Source organism: Anolis sagrei, chromosome 2 (assembly GCF_037176765.1).
Source record: "Anolis sagrei isolate rAnoSag1 chromosome 2, rAnoSag1.mat, whole genome shotgun sequence".
In the NCBI taxonomy this organism is placed as follows: Eukaryota; Metazoa; Chordata; class Lepidosauria; order Squamata; family Dactyloidae; genus Anolis; species Anolis sagrei.
The window spans coordinates 263,888,503-263,913,632 of record NC_090022.1 but is presented as its reverse complement, the minus strand read 5'-3'; the positions used below and the strand labels follow the sequence as shown (position 1 = coordinate 263,913,632).

Sequence of the window (25,130 nt, the reverse complement as noted above, 5' to 3'; positions counted from 1 at the left end):
TGAGTGCATTTGTTAGCAGGTCCAGTTGTCCTATATGCTTTATACAGCTCTTCAAATTTTTAACTATTCTATTATAGAAACCTAAAAATGTCTTTTAAGGGTGCTATTTAGCATGAATAAAAATGTATCTTTGCAGATACAGGTGTAAATGCATGGTATTTCTGAAATAAAGATGTTATTTCTAACAGAATTATGAAAAGTATAAGGTGCTCATTTCTTCTGTAATCAAACACACTGACGAGATTGGATGAAAACTCAGCCACAGAATGACTGTTTATTTTGGCTGACACTTTACCTAAAAAGTTGGGTGTCCTGTTTGAAGGTACTAATTGAATGCTTTCTTAGGTATCGCATTTATCATTAACCAAGGGGAACTATGTTTGATATGGTCCTTTAAATGTTTTCAAAATTATCCAGATTTCCTTCTAGATATTTTTGGGAGTAGAGAGGATGACTACTCATATTCATGTATTTAGACATCCTGAAAATTCTAGTGGCAGTAATTAACTAAATTATCTGGTACCAAAATGCAGCTAATATTAGGTTTATTGTTAGACTAAATATAGTTACTCCTGTTGAATTCACACTCAGTTTCTACGCATACCACATAGTGCAAATGCTTGCGTTTTTCTGTAACCGGGAAAATTTCATCAATGTTTTAATAGAGAACCATTTTGTCTGTACAGTCTTTGAACTAACATTCCTCCTTCTACGTTTCTCCAAGGTTGGGCCTTTCTTATTTAGGCTAGGTTCAGTGTTAATTACATTTTTCATCTTTTCCTTCCTATTTATGAGCATAAGAAATAGTATTATTATTATTATACAGAGGAGAGATTAACACCGTGGTGATTTATTGTTGCTATTCTGAGATGTTACTCCCATAGCAGTTTTCCTGTGAATTCCCTTTACATTTAATGTTAGGATTTGTTGGTGCCTCATTCATTTATGTATTTTAAATCTGGGATAGTTTGATTGTTTAAACTGCTTTATAATTGACTATAATGAGCCATTTATTCAATTATAAAGCTGTTTTATAATAGAACAACAAGGTCCCAAACCATATGGATTTTTTTGTTTGACATCTGAATGGGAAACAGCCAAAAACAAAAAAGGCAGAAGAAACTTTTAATTAAAAATATTTTTACTTGTCTTCTACAGTATAATGCCAAACAAATATAAGGCATTTAATGCCATAAAAAACTAAGAAACCACAATTAGAATTTGAAGTTGTATATGGCTGTACATTTAAAACTTCTCTCATTTTTTTAGAAACAATTATGTGTGATTAAAAATATGAACACCCTGCTTTTAACATTAGAATGTTGAATATTAAATCTGCATCATTTAAAAATAAATAAAACATCCAAATTGGTGGGAGGTTGTATGTGTGGGTTTTATTTGTTTTGTTTTGTTTGCACATTTTGCCACTTTTTCTGGAGGAAAGGACTTTACAAAAGAAAAGTTTTCCTTTTCCCCCCAGGCCTTCATGCATCTGTTCATGGTTTTATTAAGATTTAAACTTTTAACCTGAACTTCACTTAGTTTGAAACAGTCACTGAGTTATGGTGTTAACAGCATTATTCCAAAACAGGGAAGGAATACCCTGATAACTGTATTGATATACAAATTCTGTCTTTAGTAGTGGATCATTTGACTTGAAAAGTGGCATATAGTATTACACATTATAATTATAGAGTTTTGCAAAACATATTTGAGATACAGTACACCCTTGGTATCTGTTGAGGTTTGTGGTAAATTATTTGGGCTGTATGGCCATGTTCCGGAAGCATTATCTCCTGGCATTTCGCCTGCATCTATGGCAGGCACCCTCAGAAGTTGTGAGGTCTCTTGGGGTTTGATTTTGTAGATGCTGAAATACCATTATATATAATAGCATAATAAAATAGTATTCCCTTATATAAAATAACAAAATCAAATTTTGCTTTTTGGAATATTTTTTTTGCATGTTTTAAAGCCATGAATTATTCAATCTATGACACATGAATATGTAGGTACAATTGTATTGTAGCCTTTCAGTCTTTTGATATGGCTTACCTTTGGCACATTTACACTTATGAATACTATTGTGTAGAGTTTCTGGTTATCCAATATTTCCTTAGCTGAAATGGTAAGTCAAGAAATTGTTTGATTGCAGGGTGCAGAAGATGACTCTTAGACAAAAATTAGGAATAAATTGCCTTTCATCTGTTAGACAGCATTTCCCAGTGGGGAGGGTAAGAGATGGTGGGAGTTACATTCAAGCAACAGTGCTATGTTCCTTTCTTCTGTGGGCAAGGCAGAGAAATAAATATGACAAAATTAGGAATAGAGATAGAAGGGGAAATAAAGTGATATCTTCCTCCCAACTGCCTGGTTAACTTTGCAAGAGTCAAAATAGAAACCAACTGATTCCCCTCCTCCAGCCCCATTTTTATAATTGGGTAAATCAAATCCCAAATTGGATGATTGTACCTTACAGTTTACAAGAATATTTTTTCTTCTAATCAGATACTATTTCAAGTATATTATAAGTGAGTCTCTTTAAATTGCATTATCTGTCAGGATGTTTTTCTTTAGATTACTAACCTGTCCTGCCAATATTAACTTCAAAAAAACATTTTTAGCAGAGATTTGACACCTAGTATTTTGTAATTAATTCATTTGTTCATCCTACAGACTGAATCTGGCTATGGATCCGAATCAAGCTTGCGGCGCCATGGCTCTATGGTGTCTCTTGTGTCTGGAGCAAGTGGGTACTCTGCAACATCAACCTCTTCATTCAAGGTTAGCGCTGAATAACACAGTAGCCTTGGGAAAGAACCCAATTGATCAGAGTGTATAAATATAGGTTGATTATCCCTCATTTGGAATTTCAAAATCTGAAATATTTTATTTATTTATTTGCGACATTTATATGGTGTCCTTCTTACCCCAAAGGGGACTCAGAGCAGCTTACGAAATATATATACATACAATATATTATAATATTAGCATAGTACAATATCAGTATTAAATATTACTATATTGTACTATACCATTATATTGCAATATTATTAGTAATATTACATGTAATATAAATATATAATTATAGTATCATATTAGTATTATTAGTACTATATTGCATTACATTATAATATTATACCTCAAAATCGTCCACATAGGTGACTTAGATAGTGAAACCTTTGCTTTCTAATGGTTCCGTGTACACTGAATTTTGTACTTTGACTTTGGTTTCATGTCTAAGATATTTCATTATGTACATATATACAAATATGTTTATTCTCAAAACTGAAAAGCCAAAATCTAAAATATTCCTCATCCCAAGCATTTCAGATAAGGGATATTCAATCTGTACTTAGATCAGAAAGTCACAGAAGACAGTAGTATGCAAAATACGTATCACATATACAGGATATTGTAACTTCTCACAGGAGCAATTCAAAGAATGGTGCCAGGGCATGTGCAACTATAGGCCTTTCTGAAGTTTCTGCTACATCTAGTAAAGGCACAAGTTACTGTTCACAGAATAGATTAAGGCCTAATCTAAAACCCATAGGGAAATGTTTACAGTAATCTCTTTGAATAATTTATGTGACATGATGACTTGAAAAGGATAAAAATGCTTATGGAAAAAACAGAATCCGAAATGTATATTCTTAAAAAACTGAAATATCTACACTATTGCTTTATTTTGGTATCACATAATTTTGACATGAAATTCAACCCAGGTACATTTGTTGGGAATGGTGATTGATACTGCTCAGTGAGATTACTCTAATTTTTTAAAAAATGTTGACCATAACTATTATATCTCAGTAATACATTGTGCTATAGCCATAGATTTTACCTCCTCCATACTGATTTCTTAAAGAAATCTCATACTCCAGATTATATGTGGGACCTGTGAGAAGCAGAAAACTATAGTTGCATTAAGTTAGTAATACTAATAGCTGAATATTTTAACTCTTATATTTTCAGAAGGGTCACAGTTTGCGTGAGAAGCTTGCTGAAATGGAAACCTTCAGAGACATATTGTGTAGACAGGTCGATACATTACAGAAATACTTTGATGCCTGTGCTGATGCTGTCTCCAAGGATGAGCTCCAGAGAGATAAAGGTATTAACCTAAAGCCAGTTATTCTGGCAAAAGCCATGACATTACGGAGCTTAGTTGGAAAGTGACATCTGTCACCAATTTTCTTTTTAGCCATCTTGCATGACATCCAACTTTTTTCTTTCCAAGGAGTTGTGTGATTGTATTCCTATGCTTATTTACTCTCTTTTGTTCTTTGAAATACCCACCAGCCTTTCCTTACTGGCGCCATTAAATTGTTTGCTCATTTTGCAAAAGAAGTCACAAAAACCTAAGCAGAGACTTATGTCACTTTTTACCTGAGGCACATTAATGCAAAGGATACTGCAGATTCATTCACCTCACAGAGGAATTGATATATTCATGGTGTGTCTGCATTGGTTATTCCAGGTATAAGATCTTTCAGCATCAATGCAACATAAATCTACAGTAGATATTCAAATCCCATTTTTCAGTAAGGTGATTTTTTACAATTATATTCTTATACCAGGAGCCTATAATCTTACACCAATTGATTCTATGTATTGTCTTTCTAAAGCAAAATCTCTTCTGTGAGTGTTACTCCTGGAGGGGCAAAAAGACCTACAAACAAATGTTAATAGAACTGCAGGATTGCTAACATGTCAAAACTAGAAGGAATTTTAGCTTTCACATTAGTTTTATTGTAACTGAACATTTATTCTCAAGGCAGTGCCTTTATATTTTACCGCAAAGTCTATAAAATATCATAAGGTCAGCCAAAGAATGTTTTTATTTTCATGAAAAATCTAAAGGCATAGAACCACAGTGTGTGATTTCATAAAGTGAAGCTAACAGAAACCTGGCTTATGGTCATAAATTGCTTTGTTGAACTGGTGTTTCAAAGTGGCCCACAATTGGCATGTCCTTCCTTCAGCCCTTTCATTTCTGCTTGTTTGAACTTTCTTTCACCTCTACAAAGGAGCATGTATGTGTAAAAGAAACCTTGCAAATGTAATTATGTAATAATATGCACACCATATTTCTACCCAGAAACAATATCTATATAAGAGAGGAAATTCTGAAAAATCCTCCATAAAATTTTGTAATATAAAAAAAAATCCCTTATGACTTACTCCACAAATATTTGTTGTTGTTCATAGCAATCAGGTCAACTTAGATTTATGGCGATCCTATGAATGATATTGAAATCACCCAATCATCAATAAACATCTTTTTGTCTGTTGCTCTTCAGATTCTGTGATGTTGGGCACAATCATAATTATTTTCTCTATTTGTTGCAGTGGTAGAAGATGATGAGGATGATTTTCCTTCAACACGCTCTGATGGAGATTTTTTGCACAATAGTAATGGTAGTAAAGAAAAATGTAAGTAATATAATAAAAATAATAATAAAACTTCTATCCTGCCCTATCTCCCCAAGGGGACTCAGGGCAGTTTACAACATATAGCAGCAAACATTCAATGCCGTAAAGTGCAGGAAAACAGTAAACAGGCGATAACATTTTATACATCAGATATCAAACAATAGTAAAGCAGGACAGTAAATTAAACAAACATAACTAAAATACACAATTAGACAATACGGCAAGATCCAATACCAACATATATACAATCAAAGCATAATAACTAAAACAATAACATATAACTATAAATTAAACCATTAAAATCATATTAAACATAGAACATAAACAGATATTTAAGCAGTTAAAACATAGAATTAAAAACATCTTAATATAACATTAGAATCACATAATCCAGACATTAGAATCTGAATTACATCAGAACGAGATACATCAAACAATATAAAACACATTGAACCTTGCTATTGGTTGTTGGTTTGATGTTCATTTTATACACTGTAGAACTTTGTGTTTTACTTATATTGTTATATTGTTTTTGTTATTATTTTGTTGATATTCATTTTAATGTGTTAACGTTTAACTGTTCTGTTGGGCTTGGCCCCATGTAAGCTGCCCTGAGTCCCCTTGGGGAGATGAAGGCGGGTATAAAAAAATAAAGTTGTTGTTGCTGTTGCTGTTATTAACTGTAAATTTAGTTCGATTTTTGGCATATTCTAACACCTCTAGCAAACATAATCACATGATATACATTTACACAAAATAAAATACTTTGTTCTAATGCTCTCTCCCAAGCCTTGGAGCACCACTTTAATTTTGAGGTCAAATAATTTTTTGTTGGCGAAGCCACTGATCTTCGTGTAGAAACCCAAAGGACAAAGTACAATTGAAGTTTGTCACATACTGCAACCTTACATAGGTGGAGCTTTAAAGAAAAAGTACATCTGAGTGGAGGAAAGCTTTAAGCTAAGTCATAACTGTTGTGTGTTGCATTGCCCCGCCATAGTCTTGACAGAATACACAGTCCCTGCCCAGTGGCAACTATTAGCAATGGAAAGATATACCATTCTCTGTATGCCTGCTATTCATACCTGAACTGTCATGCTGTAGCAACCTTCTGTCTCATACACTTTGAAATAGATCACTTTTCTCTAAACATGCTTAGCAACAGATGGTTAATGCATTATGATGTATTTTTGACCATTGTAGGTAAGGAAAATGTATCAATTTACTGTATGTCTATTCAAATAATGTACTTCCTTTTTATAGGACATTATTACCAACCTGATCATTTTCTTCAGGATATTTTTTTACAGTTGATAATGAGATTCAAATTCATGCTAATTATTGGGTTTGAAATGCAGCTTCTACTAGGTTTTAAGGTGGCTCTGTTTTAATTCCCACTTCAAGCTGTCAAATTCCTATTGTTACAAGAGTATTTCTACTCCTGCCTCCCACATGATTTTTCGATGTGGAGTTACACAGGATAGAGATTTTTTTTCAAAGAGTGAATTCCTCCTGTTAAACTTTATTTATTTTCTGCAGATCCGTGAATGCTAGTTAACCACTTTAAATATTCTAATGCTGCACAGACCAATGGATTTCAGTAACTGAGAACTATACTGATAAATCTCTGTTTGTTTTAGTATTTCCTCATGTAACGCCCAAAGGAATAAATGGCATAGACTTTAAAGGTGAAGCTATAACTTTCAAAGCAACAACGGCAGGAATTCTTGCTACACTTTCCCATTGCATTGAGCTAATGGTAAAACGCGAGGAGAGCTGGCAGAAAAGATTGGATAAGGTAAGTTCTCTGGGCCTCTGCAAGGATTAAATTGTGTTTTACTTGGCTTCAAGTATACTGATGCTGGTAATTTGTGTTTACATACAGATATTTTATAGTTATGTATCTTCAGGATATGTTTGATCAAAGTTTTTAGAAGGTCAACACTTAAACAGCAAATATTACATGTTATATTTTGGTTTGCTATCCAGTAATGCAAACCTGATTACCATCTGTTTCATGTTGGGATTGTATGTTTGAGCTGTCGGTTAAATAATTAATTTGTATTTAGTTTGAAAATGGTTTAAAATACATCCTTCAGAACCAAGAGAGACCATTTTACCCAGTATTAGTTGTATGCTGGGTATGTTCAGGGCCCCCTGAACATCACTGAGCTGCTAAACTTGCTGATGGAAAGGTCAGTGGTTCTAATCCAGGGGCAGGGTGAGCTCCCACTGTTAGCCCCAACTTCTGCCAACTTAGCAGTTCGAAAATATGCAAATGAGAGTGAAGGTAACAGCGCTCCATGCAGTCATGCCAGCCACATGATCTTGGAGGCGTCTACGGACAACGTCGGCTCTTCAGATTAGAAATTGAGATGAGCACCACCCCCCAGAGCTGGACACATCTATACTTAATGTTAGGGAAAGCCTTTACCTTTTTACTGGGTATGTTCAGACTTTTGTAGTTTATAGTTATTTATTTATTTACTTGGTTTTATATCCTGCTCTTTCTCCCTCGTAGAGGGACTCAGAGCAGCTACCATAAAATTACGGTACCATAATTTTATCTGCAAGTGATATTACAGGGTGCATCCACAAGTGCTTTCTTTGTATATAAAGGTGCCTCTGATTGTGGTCAGCAGAATATCCCTGTCATTTGAATATCCTTAGATACCTCTGTGGAATGACTTTTCCCATTTCAAATATTATGTCAACTCTTTGATCCTTCAAAATATTATATAGATATTATTTTACTCCAGACTCCTTTCTGATGTATTACATTTGGGTTTGAGTAACATAGAAAAATATTGTTACGGGGGAAGGGGGGATCAACTATCATGGCCATGTCTCAGTGATTTTTTGAATGGGCATCCATTTAAATTATTTAAAAGCAAACAGAATGAGTTCATCAGTAGTCATTTGGAGTCTATACCACTCCAATCCTGGATTCTTGTAGCAATGGTTATAACCAGTTTTGCTGTGAATGTGTGTCCTTATGAAATCCAACAGTAAATGTGATTTGGTAAACCTCTGCATTTAATGCAACAATACCGGCATTCATGAAGGCAGTATCAGATGCTGTTAAATTATTGATCCAATGTTCGATTTAGAACAAACCTCTGCCTCTTGTTTCTACTATTTACAGGAAGTTGAAAAAAGGAGAAGAATAGAAGAAGCATACAAAAATGCTGTGACAGAGCTTAAAAAGAAGTCTCATTTTGGAGGGCCAGATTATGAGGTATGAACTCACATGCGATAGTTCTTCTGTGTTCTTAGGCTGAGAATGGACTGTGCGTCTCTAGTGTGATAACCTCAAGGAAATTCAGCCCACTCTTTAAATATTTATCTAGTTAATATTTACCCTGGTTCACAAATGCTTGGAAGCAGGGGTGTTGTACAGTATTCTTTGTATAAAAAGCACCTGTTATTTTAGAAGAACAGTTGTTTCTTGCCTGAAAATCTCTACTTTTTAAAATCAGGAAATATTTAAAAAATGAACATCTCTACTGCAGTCCATTTTTCTGTTTGATTGTTAAAGCACTGAATGTAACAGGACTGAAGCATGTGTTGCAAGGATCCCTCCCCCCTACTTTTTAAAAACTCCAAAGAAGACAAAATAGGTTTCTACTTCAGTAGGTATTGCACTTGACTTTAAACATCACAAGGGATCAAGGAAGGACCTCTGTGGCCCTCCTGATGTTTTGGTCTTATAGCTCCCATTACCTCCATTTGTCGTAGCCAATATAACAGATTAATGGAATGACAGTCCAAAATCATCCAGGGAACCCATATATTAATGCCTACTAAAGTTAAGTGATGGTCAACGTGCACCTCCAACAATTTATTTTCTTATTTATTTACTATATTTCTATCCTGCTCTTCTCACCCCCGGTGGCGCAGCCGCTTAAACCGCTGAGCTGCTGAACTTGCTGATCGAAAGGTCAGCGATTCAAATCTGTTAGCCCTAGCTTCTGCCAACCTAGCCGTTCGAAAACATGCAAATGTGAATATATCAATTGAGATTAGCACCTACCCCCAGAGCTGAACACAACTGTCAGGAGCAAACCTTTACCTTTACCTTCTCACCCGAAAAGGACTCAGAGCAGCTTACAGTTTGGCAAAATTCAATGCCGCATATAATAATCCCCATATACCATGAATTTTGAGGTTCTAAAATATTATGTACCCACATGGATGGTAAAACCTACTGAAGCCTCTGGGGAAGGGTACTATTGGCTGTTTTTACCACCCTTTCTAAATATGTGCATGTAGTCTGCGTGTTGGACTACAGCTGTGGAGAGCAGTATTTAAATCCCTGTTCAGCCATGGAAACCCACTGGTCACACTCAGCCTAAGTAGAAGACAAACCTTTGCCACAAAAATCCATGATAAGTTCACCTGGTATATTAGGAAGTGCAGTCATCCAGGATTGTACAAAGGGTCAGTGTGACATTTAAACCCATCATGGTTAGTATAGATGACATTGTAAAGAACTTAAAAAAAATAAAGAGCTACAGCTGGAAGTATTACCTGGCAATATGTTTATATTACTTCCTTGTGTGTTAACATGAAATGAATAAATACATTTTGAAGCTGAAAGGGTGAAAAGTAAGGCCAAGACATCTGTTTTGGACTGCTGTTATCCTCACATTGACTTATCTGTTTGAGGTGTAGCCCATCAATTTCTTGAAGTCCGTAGGTATTCCCCACATTTATCTTAAATGAGCAGATAAAGACTGGATCCAATCCTTTTTTGAGACATACTAACCGAGTTTCTATTATCTGGTCTTGGAAGGGGCTAGAAAGCTGGCCCAACTGGCCTGATTCTATTTGTGATTTTTCTTCTCAAGTTCTCTTGCATGGAAGTGAGGTGAAGTGGATTGCAGCACAGATAGTCCACACTTTCACTGCTTGAATGTTGACAGAAACAAATAGTATAGAAGGCAGTGTTGTAAGGAGATCTGAAAAAAACATGTTTTCATTTTTGTTGCTGTTGAACACCAGCTATACGACATCACTGTAACAGTTTTTTTCCCCATTGATGAACTGTAAGAAGTATAATTGGTTTTCTATCCAGTGAACATTTTACATTTTTAATGATGTGATACTTCACTGATTTTGCTATAGGAAGGTCCCAACAGTCTGATTAATGAGGAAGAATTCTTTGATGCTGTTGAAGCTGCACTTGATAGGCAAGATAAAATAGAAGAACAGGTAATACTTATATTAAAAGATAGTATGGGATATCTTTTGTTACAGCCAAATTATGTTAAAATACTTTTTGGAATACACAGTAGCCTCTTATAAGTATACACTTGTCTGTGTTTTAACATAGCAAGAATCTGAATTTTATTTATTTTATTTTATTTATTATACTTTCCTACATTTCAAATGTACTTTTTAAAAAATGTACCTACCAGTGCAAACATTTGTAAACTGTAGAGTTGTACTACTTTTATGAGTGAATTTAGGTCAGTTAATTTTCTCTCGTTACACTGTTAATTTTTCCTCATTGTTACATCTCCCTTAAATATATCAATTGCAACAGTAGCCAGTTGCTCTCCCTGTGCAACGCAGCCATTATGTTTATGGCTTTGCATTTTTAAAACAGGTATGCCATGTGGTGCCTGCCATAGAGAATTATTTTCAGTATTTCTCTGGTGATGTAGCCAACAACATCAAAAATGTAGACTAATCTTTACCTTTGTTCTTTTAGTCTCAGAGTGAAAAAGTCCGATTGCACTGGACATCATCTTTACCACCTGGGGATGCATTTTCTGGTGTGGGGATGCACAGATTTGTCCAAAAGGTAAGGCGCGTCTCATGCTGCCCTTGAAGCAAAATCAGTTTGTTGTATTCTTACAGCAGAATGTCTATAATATATGAATTTCTTAGAATGTGTGAATAAATCTCATTCAAATTCCTTTTCAGTTTGTGGAAAGGAAGCTGTTTTCCATTGCATTGTCCTGAGATGCTTTTTCTGTTAAGATATCAAAATTATACCAAATAAAATTCACAACTTGGAAACTTTTCTTTTCCAGATTTCCAGAAACTTTTATTTTATTCAATGATGCTGCGTTTTGAACTGCTGAACATATATAAACCAAATGTAGCCAGCAACAATTTGATTTTATTGGAAGTGAATTCTTCGCAGGGAATATTGGGAACATAATGCATAATAGGTGCATGAAGTCAGCATTTGCTGCAGCACTCATTGCTTATAGTGCTTTTGTTTTTCCTTTTCTTCATTTTCATGTGCTTGGAAGTTGGTACTGAATTGCTCTGTTGTGCCTTTGTTCTGATTACTTGGTTTTTTCTTTGTCTGTCTCTGTTAGCCCTATAGTCGCTCTTCCTCCATGTCTTCCATTGATCTAGTCAGTGCCTCTGATGATGTTCACAGATTCAGCTCCCAGGTACTGTATGACAGAGTGGCATTACCACATCTTTGTGCTTTTTTTCATCATTATTTCCTCTGTTTCTTATGTTCTATCACCATTTGTACTTGTGTTAAATAAAGTACAAATGAAACTATAGGAAGGAAATGTGCATTCTGCTGCTTTACGTAGTTTGCATAACTACCACTCGGTGTCAGTGTTCAGTTGTAGAAAGCAAAATGGCATAAACTTATGTAACACAATTTTTAAACTTTTGCTTATGTCCAGCATTTAAAAGAAGTTGTTGTAGGTTTTTTCAGGCTATATGGCCATGGTCTAGAGGCATTCCGGCCATGAAAGCCTTCGATAATACATTTAAAAGAAATGCTGTTCAATAACAATCCAAGATATTCCAATATATGTTCAATTTATCTATTCTGCAACAAATCAGTACTTCCAAGTAAAGTGACATCCCTTATGCATCTGTGTAGTTCTCAAATAACTTCTAAATTCTTAAACCTCTATTGAGACTGTTGCTAGAGTAAATATGAAAACTTTAAGCTTCACGTCTTCTGGCTTTTTGAGAAAATTCAGTTTTTTGACGTAACCAGTATCTGGTTAGTTTGAAGATGTGAGTCATCAGATTACTAATACAGAATATCAACAAGCTGTGCTTTTATGCGAATCTAAAAAACATTGGTGATTCCTTCCATCTTGTCCAGCTTTGCCATATTGTTACAGGTGCCTTTTCTTCTGATGCTCTAAACTGAAGAAGACATCTCCCATTAATCTTCCTCTTCAGCAGAAAATCTGCTGAATCTGCATCCAACTGCAAAATGAAGAAAATAAAAGCATCTTAAAATACCCTAGATAACAGAAGATCTAATGTTTGGATTTGTTTTTGACAGTATAATCCTGCAGTTTGTATACAAACATTTTAAAGAGATTCTGCACAAAACTGTAAGAGAGGAAGAAGCAAGAATGTTTTAAAATTAAATGTGGATTACAACGTAGTTTACAATCTAAGGATTTTTAGTCATTACTGTTATATTTAGTTCTCTGATCTTGGAAATCGAATTCTGTAATTATTACAATTTTTAAAATTGTGCAGTACACTTCCCAGAACAAAAGCTGCCTTAATTGTGTATTGTCTGTTATCTCATGTCAAGCTAATCAGTGAAAAACACGTTATGTGTAGAAGCGTCAGGGGTAGATTGAGAATATTTGTGATTATGAATGAAGGATCTTACATTCTGTAACTGAACTCTTGCATCTCTTTCACTTTGTCAGCTTTTAATTCAAACATTTGTAATTTCAGGAGTTGGCTGCTTTACATTATGTTTGTTGCCATCTACTAACAGAAGTTTACAGCTAAGAGATAGCACAAGAGTAGTAATAGTTAAGTCATTACCATACACTAGCTTAAGAGATGTCTATAAAGGGTGCTGGATGATAGAACATGTAATCTGTTGCATATAATGATAACATTTCTAGAATGATTGTGTCCATCCCGTAATGTATAGATAATTTATTTGCATCTATGCTATATCAAAGACTCAGCACTAGATGTAATCAAGGAATCATGATCTTGCAAAGTCTGGAAGTGGACATATATCATTGGTTTCAGGATTAAATACACATTCTGGAAAGATATGCAGAGATTGCCACTAGCTAATGTAGCACAGTACATCTTGTTCTTTTGTATTAAGATTGGGAAATTGTGAAAAATTGTGAAAGGATCATATGTGCAGCAGTTTTATTAAACCAAATGCAGGCATGTGATTATAGCTAGCCCTGTGTGTGGCTGCTTAAACAAAGCACAATATGTTCCAGTGTCTGCTCTTCCTCTATGCAGCTGCTAGATCTTCATGAATATAGGTCGGTTATTACTGGACATATCAGAAGACCTGGGCAGCTGCATCAATGATACCACTGATAATCAGAATGAGCTTTCCTGTCTATCTCCAGCCCTACTTAGTGTTCAGAAGTGTTTCTGCTTGGATATAAGGAAGCAGGAGCGCATCTGGGAAGGAGATCATTTCTGTCCTGGATCTACTGGATGACACTAGCATAAGTGGGGAAACGGTCAGGAGACAAGGGCAGTTTTTGCCTGTGGTCTGTATGATACATCAGAAGCACACTAGGAGTAACGTTATGTCACATTTGGTTTCTGCTGCAACCATTTACAGCTTACTTTAAAAGTTTGGAGAATTGGGCTGTTTCTTGTAGTATTTTTGGTGATTTGTAGGCAAGAAATAAATCATCGCCAGAATAAAAAAAGGTAGTCTGGTGATTTGGGGGGTGGATCAGGAGACTTCAGGGGTTGTGGATATGAGAAACAGAGGCTACATGTTCATGGTACCTTTCTTTTGCAAAAACCAAATGAATAGTTTAAAAATGAATTATTCAGGAAGAGGAAAATAATGCAAAAAATGCTCAGCTTGCGTAATTGATAAGAAGTGAAGAATTCCATTTTCCTTGAAGTAAAATTACTTGGGCAGATGGAACATTATATAGTTAGCAGTGGGTAAGCAATCTTAACTTGGATGAAGAAAATGGATTCAGATCCTCCTGCCTCTGTGCACTGGTCATCCACTAGCTTTTACTTAGTTGTTACTGTTACTGTCATCAGTGATTATTGAGAAATTAATTTATATTGGCAACATAAGACAAGTTGATAGCAGTATTATCTGAATGCAAATGGCTCCAACAGGCCCAGGCAAGAAGAAGTCAATGTGCTAGTAAGCTTTTGTGTAATTTACAGAAGATAGCAAGAATTTCTGACTCCCAGCTGTTAGATAATTGCAGCCTCCAAAAAGAAAGCTTTGGTCATATGGAACAACTATGAGCTCCATTTAATTCTAGTGTGAAAATAAATTCCTGGTATCAAAATTCTTCAATTCTTATCTTTCACACCTGGTTCAACTTGATTGAACTTGGTGTTCTTGTTTAAAAAATAAGGTAGATCTCACAAGCGTGAAATCTGCCTATCTATACAAACCCAGTTAATATGGCATGGTGCACACATGATCTTTCTAAATATGCACAGTGTAGTTCAAATGCTAAACTAACTTTAAGAATCTTAAATGCTTACTGAAAAATGCTATATTTAATCTCACTTGCAAGATGAAAGAACACAAGGACCTCTTTGCTGAAGGGGCTGTTTTAATCTCCTTGGGGAGGGTGTTCCAGAGGGTTGGAGTGGCCACTGAGAAGACAGTCTTTCTCATCGCTGCCAACTGAATTTGTGATGATTTGCTGAATCCTGTATATGGCTTGTGCTTTTTTTTGCAGACTGGTTCATCAAAGTGCCTTGATCAAAATGAATTTCTTTCAGATTTTTATTTTACAAATACCGGTTATGCACCCAAATATTCACACAGTGCCTTGAATTTTGACTGTAGAGGAGAAGATAGGAGTAATTGTGTTTTTCTTTTTTCTGCAAGGTGGAGGAGATGGTGCAAAACCACATAACATACTCCTTACAGGATGTGGGAGGGGATGCAAATTGGCAGCTGGTGGTTGAAGAAGGTGAAATGAAGGTAAATAGAAAATTATAATGCTTCATATATAATTTTTACATTTAGCTATTGGTTAACATCTTGAGCACTATTATTTTAGTTGGATAAAATATAATAAATAATATTGTCATCTTGTGCAACCAAATACAAATAAGTAAATTCTACATATATTTGCTCTAGCTTATTATTGTTCTTCTGCTGATAACTCCTACTTGTACAAATATTCTGAATAGAATCAAATGATCGCTATTCTTATTAATTAAATCCACTATTTTTGTTTAAAAGCTTGCATTCTTCATATTCTTTTTGATGCTGCCCTTTGGTTTAGTCTTTGGAAATAGCGTCACATTGTCTTTCGATTTAAACCACGAGAAAAATCCAATTCTGCTTAAATCTAATACTCTTAACTGCCACTGACTTACTCCATTTCAGGTAGATTCAAAGTGTTAAATATGTTTAGGATGACACAAATCGAATATTTTCAAATATATTTGTTCAAAGGTGTACAGGAGGGAAGTAGAAGAAAATGGCATTGTTCTAGATCCTTTGAAAGCCACACATTCAGTCAAAGGGGTAACCGGGCATGAAGTCTGCCAGTATTTCTGGAATGTTGATGTTCGTAATGACTGGGAAAGTAAGTAGAGCTGATTCTTATAAGTATAGATAAATTGGGGGAAAAGTTCCTTTATTACATTATTATGTTTTCCTAAATTATTTGTTTTCCTTCTTAGCAACCATTGAAAATTTCCAAGTCGTTGAAACCTTAGCTGATAATGCAATCATAATCTACCAGACACATAAGGTAATACTTAATGCTATTAAGTAACAGCTTTTCATAAGACTGACAAGTACTATGTATATTAAAAGGAGAGGAAACAACCTTACAGAAATGGTAATCCCTTCTGATGTGGCTTGGTTTATTAAAACATCACTTAAACGCTGTGTAGCAGGCCAGATCAGATAATAACACATTGTGTCTGTTCTTCCTGTTTAAAACTTGGCAAAACATTTTAGACTTAATATCTTTATATTACTCATAAGCACATCCATTCCTTTGGTACTGAAAGCTTTTTTAAAAAATGTGGGTGTGATTCCTTCAATAAAAGTGTTATCTTAAGGGAGAGATCATACCTTAATGCTACCACATGCACTTTACATATTGAAGATTCGGTCCCAGCTGCATGAGATTGTATCCAGCTGTTGCAAGAGTATGCTTACACCCTTTTGCCTCCTGTGAAGGACGGGGTTTAGTCTTCTAGACATTTGGGCTATGCTTCTGAGGATGGCCGAGGAAAGAGGGAATTGCCTAAAAACTCTGTCAAGTTCTAGATACCCCTCCTTCCCAGTGCAACCTTTCATAGCACTGTCCACACAAAGCAAGAGAGCCTCTCATCTTCTTGATAAGTTTTTCTGGAGGGACAGGGATTGGAAGGAGTGGTTACACACAAGCTCAGTCTTTGCAGTAGCAGAAATGACTTGACTTATGACTGTGGTGTATTTTTTATTTATTTATTTATATCCCACCATTCTCAACCCCAAAGGGGACTCAAGATGGCTTACAACATAGGCAATAATTCCATGCCTTAAAAACAATATGCATCCAATATACAATTAAATAAAGATTTCAATTAAAATTTAAAAAACAAGATTAAAAACTTGAAAACATTTAAATCATTACAATTACTACTATAAACCGCAATCAAAGTCCAGGCCATTCTGGAAGTCATTGCACATAATTCTGAATTCATCTATTGCACTGTATTATTCACCAAAGGCTTGATCCCAAAGCCACGTTTTCACTCGCTTTCTGAAGTTCAGTAGGGAAGGGGCTGATCTAATATCACTGGGGAGGGAGTTCCACACTTGAGGAGCCACCACTGAGAAGTCCCTGTCTCTCATTCCCACCAATCGTGCCCATGAAGGAGGTGGGATCAAGAGCAGGGCCTCTCCAGACAATCTTAATCTCCAAGATGGTTCATAGGGAAAGATACATTCGGACAGGTAAACTGGTCTGGAACCATTTAGAGCTTTATCACATATATGTGTCACATATTGGGGAAAAAGACAGAATATACATACAGCAAATAAATTAAGTAAATAAATAAATGAATCAAGCAATCGGTCACCTTCCCCCAATTCCATGCCAGATAGCTTCACTGGTCACTTTCCCAGTTGTGACAAACACTGTAGTCAGGAAGTGATTGAATTGACTATTGTGGAGGATTGGTGGGCTCTGGTGTGCTGGGCCAGATGCGTTCATGCAATGGCCAGTATACAGCTCTTGAAACTCTGTGGAGTTGTTCTGAAAGCATAGTAGTCAGAGTAGCCTGTATATTGCCTGTAATGTTCTCTGCCCATTGCCACCATTCAGAGTAAGGCTTTGGGAGTGAAGGCTTTGGGAGTGAAGAAAGAGGAGGATGTTAAGTGGAGCACAGTTATAACTGTAGCGTCTTGGTTTTTAGGCCTGTTCCTGGAGTTGTTTGGGGCGCTGATTCAGAAAATTGCATTGGATAGACTACATCATCTCTAGTTTCTTATATATGGTTGTCATGGCTTTCTATGGGTAAGCAGATAAAGACTGGGATATGTCATATGATCTGTATTTCAAAAACAAGAGCTAATAGGGGGAAACTGGTGCTATTTTTGGAATCAGCACGTCAAATTTACCCAGAAACAGAGGTAACACTTGAGCACCAAAATGTGTGTTGGCCAGTGTTATACAATAGCATGAAGGCTTAATAGTAAAATAATGTGTCAGATAAGTGTCTTGATGAAAGAAGCATCTCTTTTTGCAAGTACATACGTAAAGGGGGCATTCCTGTGGATTGGTTTGAGAGGTAGCAGTGGAATGGCTCTTCTCGAAAAGTTCACATCTCTTACAAGTACTTGTTTTATTAAAAACTGTTAAAATGTCCTGTTTTTAAGGATATTTTACAGTCTTAGCATCCTCCTGTTTATTGTGCTCCTTTGAAAGTTTGTATAGTGGGTAAGATTGAGCTACAAATCTGAACATAGTCAAAAGGCCCAATTTGTTCATGTACTCATTTTCTTTTCTGGCAGTTCTGCAGTATGGGGATAATAACATGAAGCTGTCTTGTAAATGCTGTTTGGTGCTATATAAATGCTTAATGTTCTTGTTGATCCCTGTAGCGAGTATGGCCGGCTTCTCAACGAGATGTCTTGTATTTGTCTGCAATTAGACAAATACCAGCTTCCAACGAAAATGATCCTGATACATGGATTGTCTGTAATTTCTCTGTAGAGCACGACAATGCCCCTGTAAGTGTAATTTCCAGTTCTTGGTAATGTTAACTAACTGTTTTAATTGTGTAACCAACTTCTTTCCAGGCTGCAAGAAGAGAATGCCTTTTTGTTCCTAGTACTATCTTCCATAGTTCTACTGCAAGCAATAGAAAGGCTTCCAAATATATAATTTAATGGGGGGGGGGGGGCAAGTGAGCTGATAGTTTTATTATTGCCATTTAAACAGCATAACATAGCTGCTTATGTTCCCTAACAGTTGAACAATCGATGTGTTCGTGCCAAAATAAATATTGCTCTGATCTGTCAGACGTTGGTGAGCCCACCAGAAGGAAAGAAGAAAATAAGCAGAGACAACATCCTATGCAAGATTACATATGTAGCAAATGGTAAGATATGGAAATGTGAAGATCAACAATACACAAAAAGTTTTATGTAAGACACTGCATCTTTTGAGATGAAGGTGGCAAAGAGAGACGAAGAAGGCAATATGCACTTAAAGCCCCAGCCCAAAGCCTGAAATAGTACATGTAGCATTCCACTTAAGTCATGGGGGCTTCCTTCCTCTAAATCAGTGGTTCCCAACTTGTGGTCCTTCAGTGGGCTGCAAGAATGAAAATATCATCTGCAGCCTCAACATTACTACACTGTCGCCTTGAAACCATGTTGCAACAAGAGCAACTGGTCTCGCAAAACCTTCCCCAGGGCAATGGGGGGTCAGGAGGGGGAGAAACTGCCTCCCCACAAAAGATTACTACTACCACATCAGCTCTAGATTATGCAATATAGTTTTCTGTGGGTGAGCAGATGGTAGCTACTGGATGGCATATGTTTTGTATCAGAAACCAGAGCTGATGTGGTCCATCCATTGCAGTTTTCTAAATCGGCACCCCAAATAACCCAAATTGAATCTAAAGTTGTCCAAAAACTGATTCGTAACCCTTTTAGTAATAATGTTGGAGAGTGGTCCCTGGTCAAAAATAGGTTGGGATCCCTGCTCTAATTTCTGGTACTCTTCTCTTCAAAAATCACTATCTGAAGACCTCCCAGATCTCCAAATGGCATAGGATCTAGTGCATTTGACTGACCCACCAAGAGGGAATTTGCAGGAAATGGCTCATCTTACAGCACTGAAGGTGCCATCTCTTCACAGAAGGCAGTCATGATTGTTTCCAGTCATGATTGTTTCCATATTATAGTGTTAGATAGTAATTATTGTTAAGAGTGAATGGCAGGTAGAAAGCTTTGGGGTGTTTTTTTGCTTACGAATGATTGTTGTAGGGACTAAGAACAGGATGTACTATTGGAATTATGTGGTGACAGCGGCGAACATCAGATAGGATTAGTATTTAATTGAATACATTTGGGGAGGTTCCAAGTTCTGAAGTGGATTGGAGAAACTGAGGGAAATAGTACTGTAGCCACAGCTGTTACGTGCTGGAGGGCAAAGAGTGAAATAACATCTGTAAAACATTTTGAGTTTATTTAATAAAATTGCACTGCATATTATGTAACATAATGGTCTTTTCCCTGTGCCCAGAGATAGAACGTAAGGTGTAAAGGGAGCGCAATCTTATGTGTAGGCAGTTATGTTAGAACAAGTTATGGCACCAGTGGGCAGAATATGACTAGTTTCAAGTGGGATTATCATCTAGTACTGGTTAGAGGAAGTGGTGTTGAACCCCAAGATGGGAGAGAAGTCTATAAAGTCATAGTATTGGGATGAAATTGCTTTACTGGAATTATTCTAATTATTCCTGCCTTTTTCAATTTAGGGTAAGGAGTTTGTTGTGCTCAACCTGAATTCAAGTGTAGTGGTGCAGAGAGTCATGCATTGCAAGAAGAAGAACTTTATTTTTCTACCCTACTCTGTCCCTTAACTAACAAATGATTCTACTCCTCATTTCTAGTGAATCCTGGTGGCTGGGCCCCAGCTTCTGTGTTACGAGCTGTAGCAAAACGAGAGTATCCTAAATTCTTGAAACGGTTCACATCATATGTGCAAGAGAAGACGGCAGGAAAGCCTATTTTGTTCTAGCATTTGGAGGTATGCATTACTTAAATTTTAAAACCCATTTCAGTGTTTCTATTTTAATATTGCTATCAGATGTAACCAGAAACTTTTGAAATGAAATTTTAATTAGATTTTGACTTGAAATAATAAAGTAGGATGTTTGAAATCCTACTATGATGGGAAGTGGGTAGGATTTTGAAGAGGCGAAATAGTTTTCAAAACAGCATTGTGTCACAAAATGCTAGGAGGGGGGGGGGATACTCTCCCAGAAATTCTTTGCCACCAGAGAAACAAGGAGCATATACCTGATGGTTGAACTTTGGTGGCATTATCCCTATTAGCTCTAAAGAAATACCTCTTTTCTGTCTTTTGTTGGCCGCAGCATTTTTCCCCATTGGGTTTTCAGATCTTGTTTTTAAATTGTCTTTTAAAAGGAGGCTCTTATTTCTGCACTCTCCCTCATAAAACCACAAATGGCATATTTGCAGAGAAGACAACATGGTCTTCTTTCATGGTGCCATCTTAGTTCTGAGCTTTCCGAACTCCGTGTTGCGACACATTAGCGCAGTGTGAAGGTGTGTTGCGCAAACATAACGGGAGACCTCTGAGTCTATGTGAAATAAGCAAAGAATCCTATTTAAAAAAAAATTAATGAAAGGTTTTCATGAGATCTGTTGTGTCCCTGTGCATTTTGTTATTATAGTCTATGTATGTACCCATATCTCTTATAAGATGTTAGTTTAGCCTCCCGAATGACTATGTTATGGGGAAAAAAATTTCGTGTCAGAAGCGACTTGAGAAATTGCAAGTTGCTTCTGGTGTGAGAGAATTGGCCGTCTACAAGGACGTTGCCCAGGGGATGCCCGGATGTTTTGCCATCCTGTGGAAGACTTCTCTCTTGCCCACACATGAGGAGCTGGAGCTGACAGACATTAGCTCACCGGATTCAAACCTTTTGGTCAAGCAGTCCTGTTGGCACAAGAGTTTAACCCATTGTGACACCGGGGGCTCCATGTTGTGAAATGATTCAGGTCTAAAAAGTGTGTTGCAACATGAAATGTCTGGAAAGCTCTGTCCTAGCTGTTGATGAAGGTGCTCAGAACTGAAGCTCTTTTCATCCATTTTCCTTCCTAGTGATCGGAACAAGGCTGTGTGAACATTCCACATTGGAGAAATGAACCAAAATGAATGCTCCAAGCAGGAACGTAGGATCTACAGTCTTATGACCCAAGTCCTGGATTCTATATTCAACTGAAGAAATCTTCAGTGCCATGAAGCTGAACTTTCACTGTCTTCTGCTAGCTCACTTTGCTCAATTGGTGTGTAATTATAAAAATACATGTTTCAATACATGTATATGGCTCTATTTTATTTGCTTTGATGTAGAGGAGAAAAATACAGCTTTGGGTCACCAACTTGGTTTATTGCTTTAACTTATGAATAATTTGAAAAGCTTTTTATTTTCTGTGGAACTTCATACGACACTTGCACAGCTCTTGTTTTTGTGTCTGCCTAAAAAGCACAAACGAGAAATGCACATATAGCATGCTGTATGTGCTTTATGTACACAAAAACCTGTGTGTTGTAACTTCCCCCGCCAGGTTTTCAGTAAACTCTGCGTGTCCTTCTGGAGGGGATTTGTGTTTGCTTTGTATAATCATAGTTCACTGCTGCTGGTTTCTATGATAAATCATCTTATGTCTCTGAAAATATGAGGGCGGTCAAAATCTTTATTATGACTTTGCCTTTTCTATGATCCTACTTCCTATGAAGACCTTCTAGGCTCTGATGGAGTAGGTGTGAAAAGCTTTATTTTTCCCCAGATATCTTTATATTTCTATCGTATTTTTTAGTTGTGTGATATGTGCTACAGAGATTTAATTATTGAACATGATCCAGGAATTTCGGAGCAGATACCATTCAAGAGGGCATGACTACCAGAGAGTGCCACGGCAATGTCTCCTTGCCTGTGTTGGGTCTGAGGGGCCTGTTTTCTTGTAATTTGGTTTCCTGAACCTGAGGAAAGTGACACTGTATGAGAGTTTAGGGGAGCATATTGGACTCGAGAAGATAACATTCCCAATTTTGAAGAAGGAGCAAACATGCAGTTTTCCGGTGCTGCGTCTTTGTTTTTTCTGTTAAAGAAAGCTGTGCTATGAAGTTCACATAGAAAACCCTTTACACGTGTAACATTTGAGCCATGCCCTGTAATGTAATGTAAAGTGTGAAACCCATAAAAACCCAAATGGAAAAGTTCCCCTTAGGTGCTGTGAGAACTTCACTTCAAAGGATCTGCCAGTCTTCAGTACTAAGAAAATAACATGAAGGGTAAACTGTGGATAGAGCTGATAGTCCTTTTAAGAAATTGCCTCGCTTGGTGGTGGTGCTTTTAAATGGAGATTATTCAGATGATTTTTTTAGCTGTTTGATCAGCTTGTGTGTATATATATAGAAAGAAAGAGACGAGATTTGGATATATTTTTGGAAAGAGAGCAGAAAGTCTTATTTCATATAGAGTAGCTCATGCCTGAAAAACAAAGACAGTACTTTTAAATGAAGATACAGCTGATGAAAATCTTTGAGGTTGGAAGCAAATTCTTTCAGTTATGGCAGGTGTTCCTTTGGTACACTCTGGTGACATGTGAAGGTTGATTTCTGCACATACATTCAGATTTCATGCTTTTTAGATTTCCTTTATTTGCCTTTCTCTCAATAATGTGCATGGAATATGCCTTATTACAGAGTAACTCTGATCATGATTTGAAAATGTAGAAAAGTGCCTATGGGGTAACGCTAGTAAGGCAAATAAGTCAAGAAATTTGATCTGTTTACTATATCACCAGTAAGCATTTTATATACATTTTCTTATACCTCAGATATGTTTGATCTTTTTACAATCAACTGGAAAAAATTATTAGTTCACCATAGCCACTGATGGGAACTTCAACAACAGAATAATGTTTAAGCCCTGAACACAAAAATTACCATTTCTGGTAATGATCATGAAACACATGCAAGTAATTTTAATTTAATTGGATAGCTTTATTTTACAAAGAGATGGAAAGTTTACAAAGCAGTATATAAATTTTAATATCATTAGTTGCATTTGCACTAAATGTGATGTATTTTGCAATTCTGTAAATAAATATTACACTAAAGAGACTATTTGTAAAGAATACCTTTTACTTTTAGACAAGTGGTGTCACTTCATTCGAGAGCTAGCCCTGCCCAGCTGATCATGGAAGTTTTCTTGGGGTTTATGGTAAGAGCTGGATGCAACATAAAAACCTTTCCCAAGAAGCGAATAGGCTTCATCAGTACATACCAGCCAAGTCGGTGTTGTGTCCTTTCTTCTAGAATATAATTTCTTTCTTCTCCCTCTTTTGACAGGGTCTTTTAAAATTTGTCGTTCTGTCTGTCTAATATTCATTCTATCAACCAGTGTCCTCTTTTCCTTTTGGTAGTAAGTGATGAGCAAGCACTCCGGTCCCTTTCATTTTGTATGAACTAACTATTACTTAATCTGTGGATCCAGAGCCTTCTCCAAAGGAAGCTTTATGTTCTCAGCATCCGTTGCCTTGAAAGCCTGAAATCTGCCACTCCCTCACAAGTATTTCTATCAAATGCTGGACTTAACTCCTTTTATTTAGTTGGGGGTGAGTTAGGGAGAAAGTCAGGAAACAAGGGCTCTTCATTTCTATCAGATTTTTAAATCATTTTTATTTTTTTATTATTTTTTTGCACTCTGACTAAATTTTACACATTTCTTGTGGGAAACGCTATTTCATCTTAAAAGAAGTTAGTCTTACCTTATTGGGCTGAGCTGGTTCATAAAGAGGTTGTACTGGTTCTCCTTAATCAAATTGTCAAGTCGAACTTTCACTGATCTTTTTGTCAACTATTGTATAGATGAAGCTGTATTTGAGTTGCCACTGTTCATCTACATACTCAAAACATGAATCAGTTTTTAGAGTATCTTGAGTGTGTAGAGTGTGACTGTTCTATGATAGCTTTATGATCCTGTTAACTTTAAAGAAAGAAATCTACATGGAGATGGCTCTTCCATGTTACAATCACAGATTAAAAAACCAGTATTTAAAAATGAAAAGTATTAAAAGGATATTACAAACAAATCTCTGCTTTGTAGTTATTTGTAGTACCCAATGCTTGATTGTTTCATATTTCATACCATCATGTATTAGTAGAAAAGATAAGTCTTCCTGCACTTCCAACAATGCTTTCGAGGCATGCATCTCCTGTTGTCTGATGTGTGGGACCTGTGGTTCTTTTCTCCAATGTGCCAAAGACTTGTAACCATATTTGTGCCCATTATCTCCTGGACCATCACCAATCTGTGGACCATATCTTAGAGTAGGCATACTTTATAGTTCAACTTACTGGATTTTCATAGAGCATTGCTATTATTTTCTAATTCCATGAAAACTGAAGACAAGTATGAGTTTATTTATTTATTTATTTATTTTATTTAGTACACTTGTATACCGCTAATATCTCAGCCTA

General features: G+C 36.3%; 1 protein-coding gene across 4 annotated transcripts in view; it reads left to right on the top strand.

Annotated features, from left to right (window-relative positions):
- The window catches only part of CERT1 (ceramide transporter 1), a 68,128-nt gene extending 43,386 nt beyond the window's left edge, over positions 1–24,742 (top strand). For 3 of the 4 annotated variants that reach the window (XM_060761651.2, XM_060761653.2, XM_060761654.2), the window contains 15 exons: positions 2,677–2,784; positions 3,979–4,117; positions 5,356–5,439; positions 7,080–7,237; positions 8,585–8,677; positions 10,567–10,653; positions 11,156–11,248; positions 11,775–11,852; positions 15,260–15,355; positions 15,836–15,968; positions 16,066–16,136; positions 18,485–18,613; positions 18,855–18,984; positions 20,506–20,642; positions 21,744–24,742. In XM_060761651.2, coding sequence (XP_060617634.1) covers positions 2,677–2,784; positions 3,979–4,117; positions 5,356–5,439; positions 7,080–7,237; positions 8,585–8,677; positions 10,567–10,653; positions 11,156–11,248; positions 11,775–11,852; positions 15,260–15,355; positions 15,836–15,968; positions 16,066–16,136; positions 18,485–18,613; positions 18,855–18,984; positions 20,506–20,633 — 1,527 coding nt within the window. In that variant the 3' untranslated portion in view covers positions 20,634–20,642; positions 21,744–24,742. The remainder of the gene's footprint in view (positions 1–2,676; positions 2,785–3,978; positions 4,118–5,355; positions 5,440–7,079; positions 7,238–8,584; positions 8,678–10,566; positions 10,654–11,155; positions 11,249–11,774; positions 11,853–15,259; positions 15,356–15,835; positions 15,969–16,065; positions 16,137–18,484; positions 18,614–18,854; positions 18,985–20,505; positions 20,643–21,743) is intronic. The other variant, XM_060761652.2, reaches the window with a different exon arrangement.
- Positions 24,743–25,130: the final 388 nt, after the last annotated feature.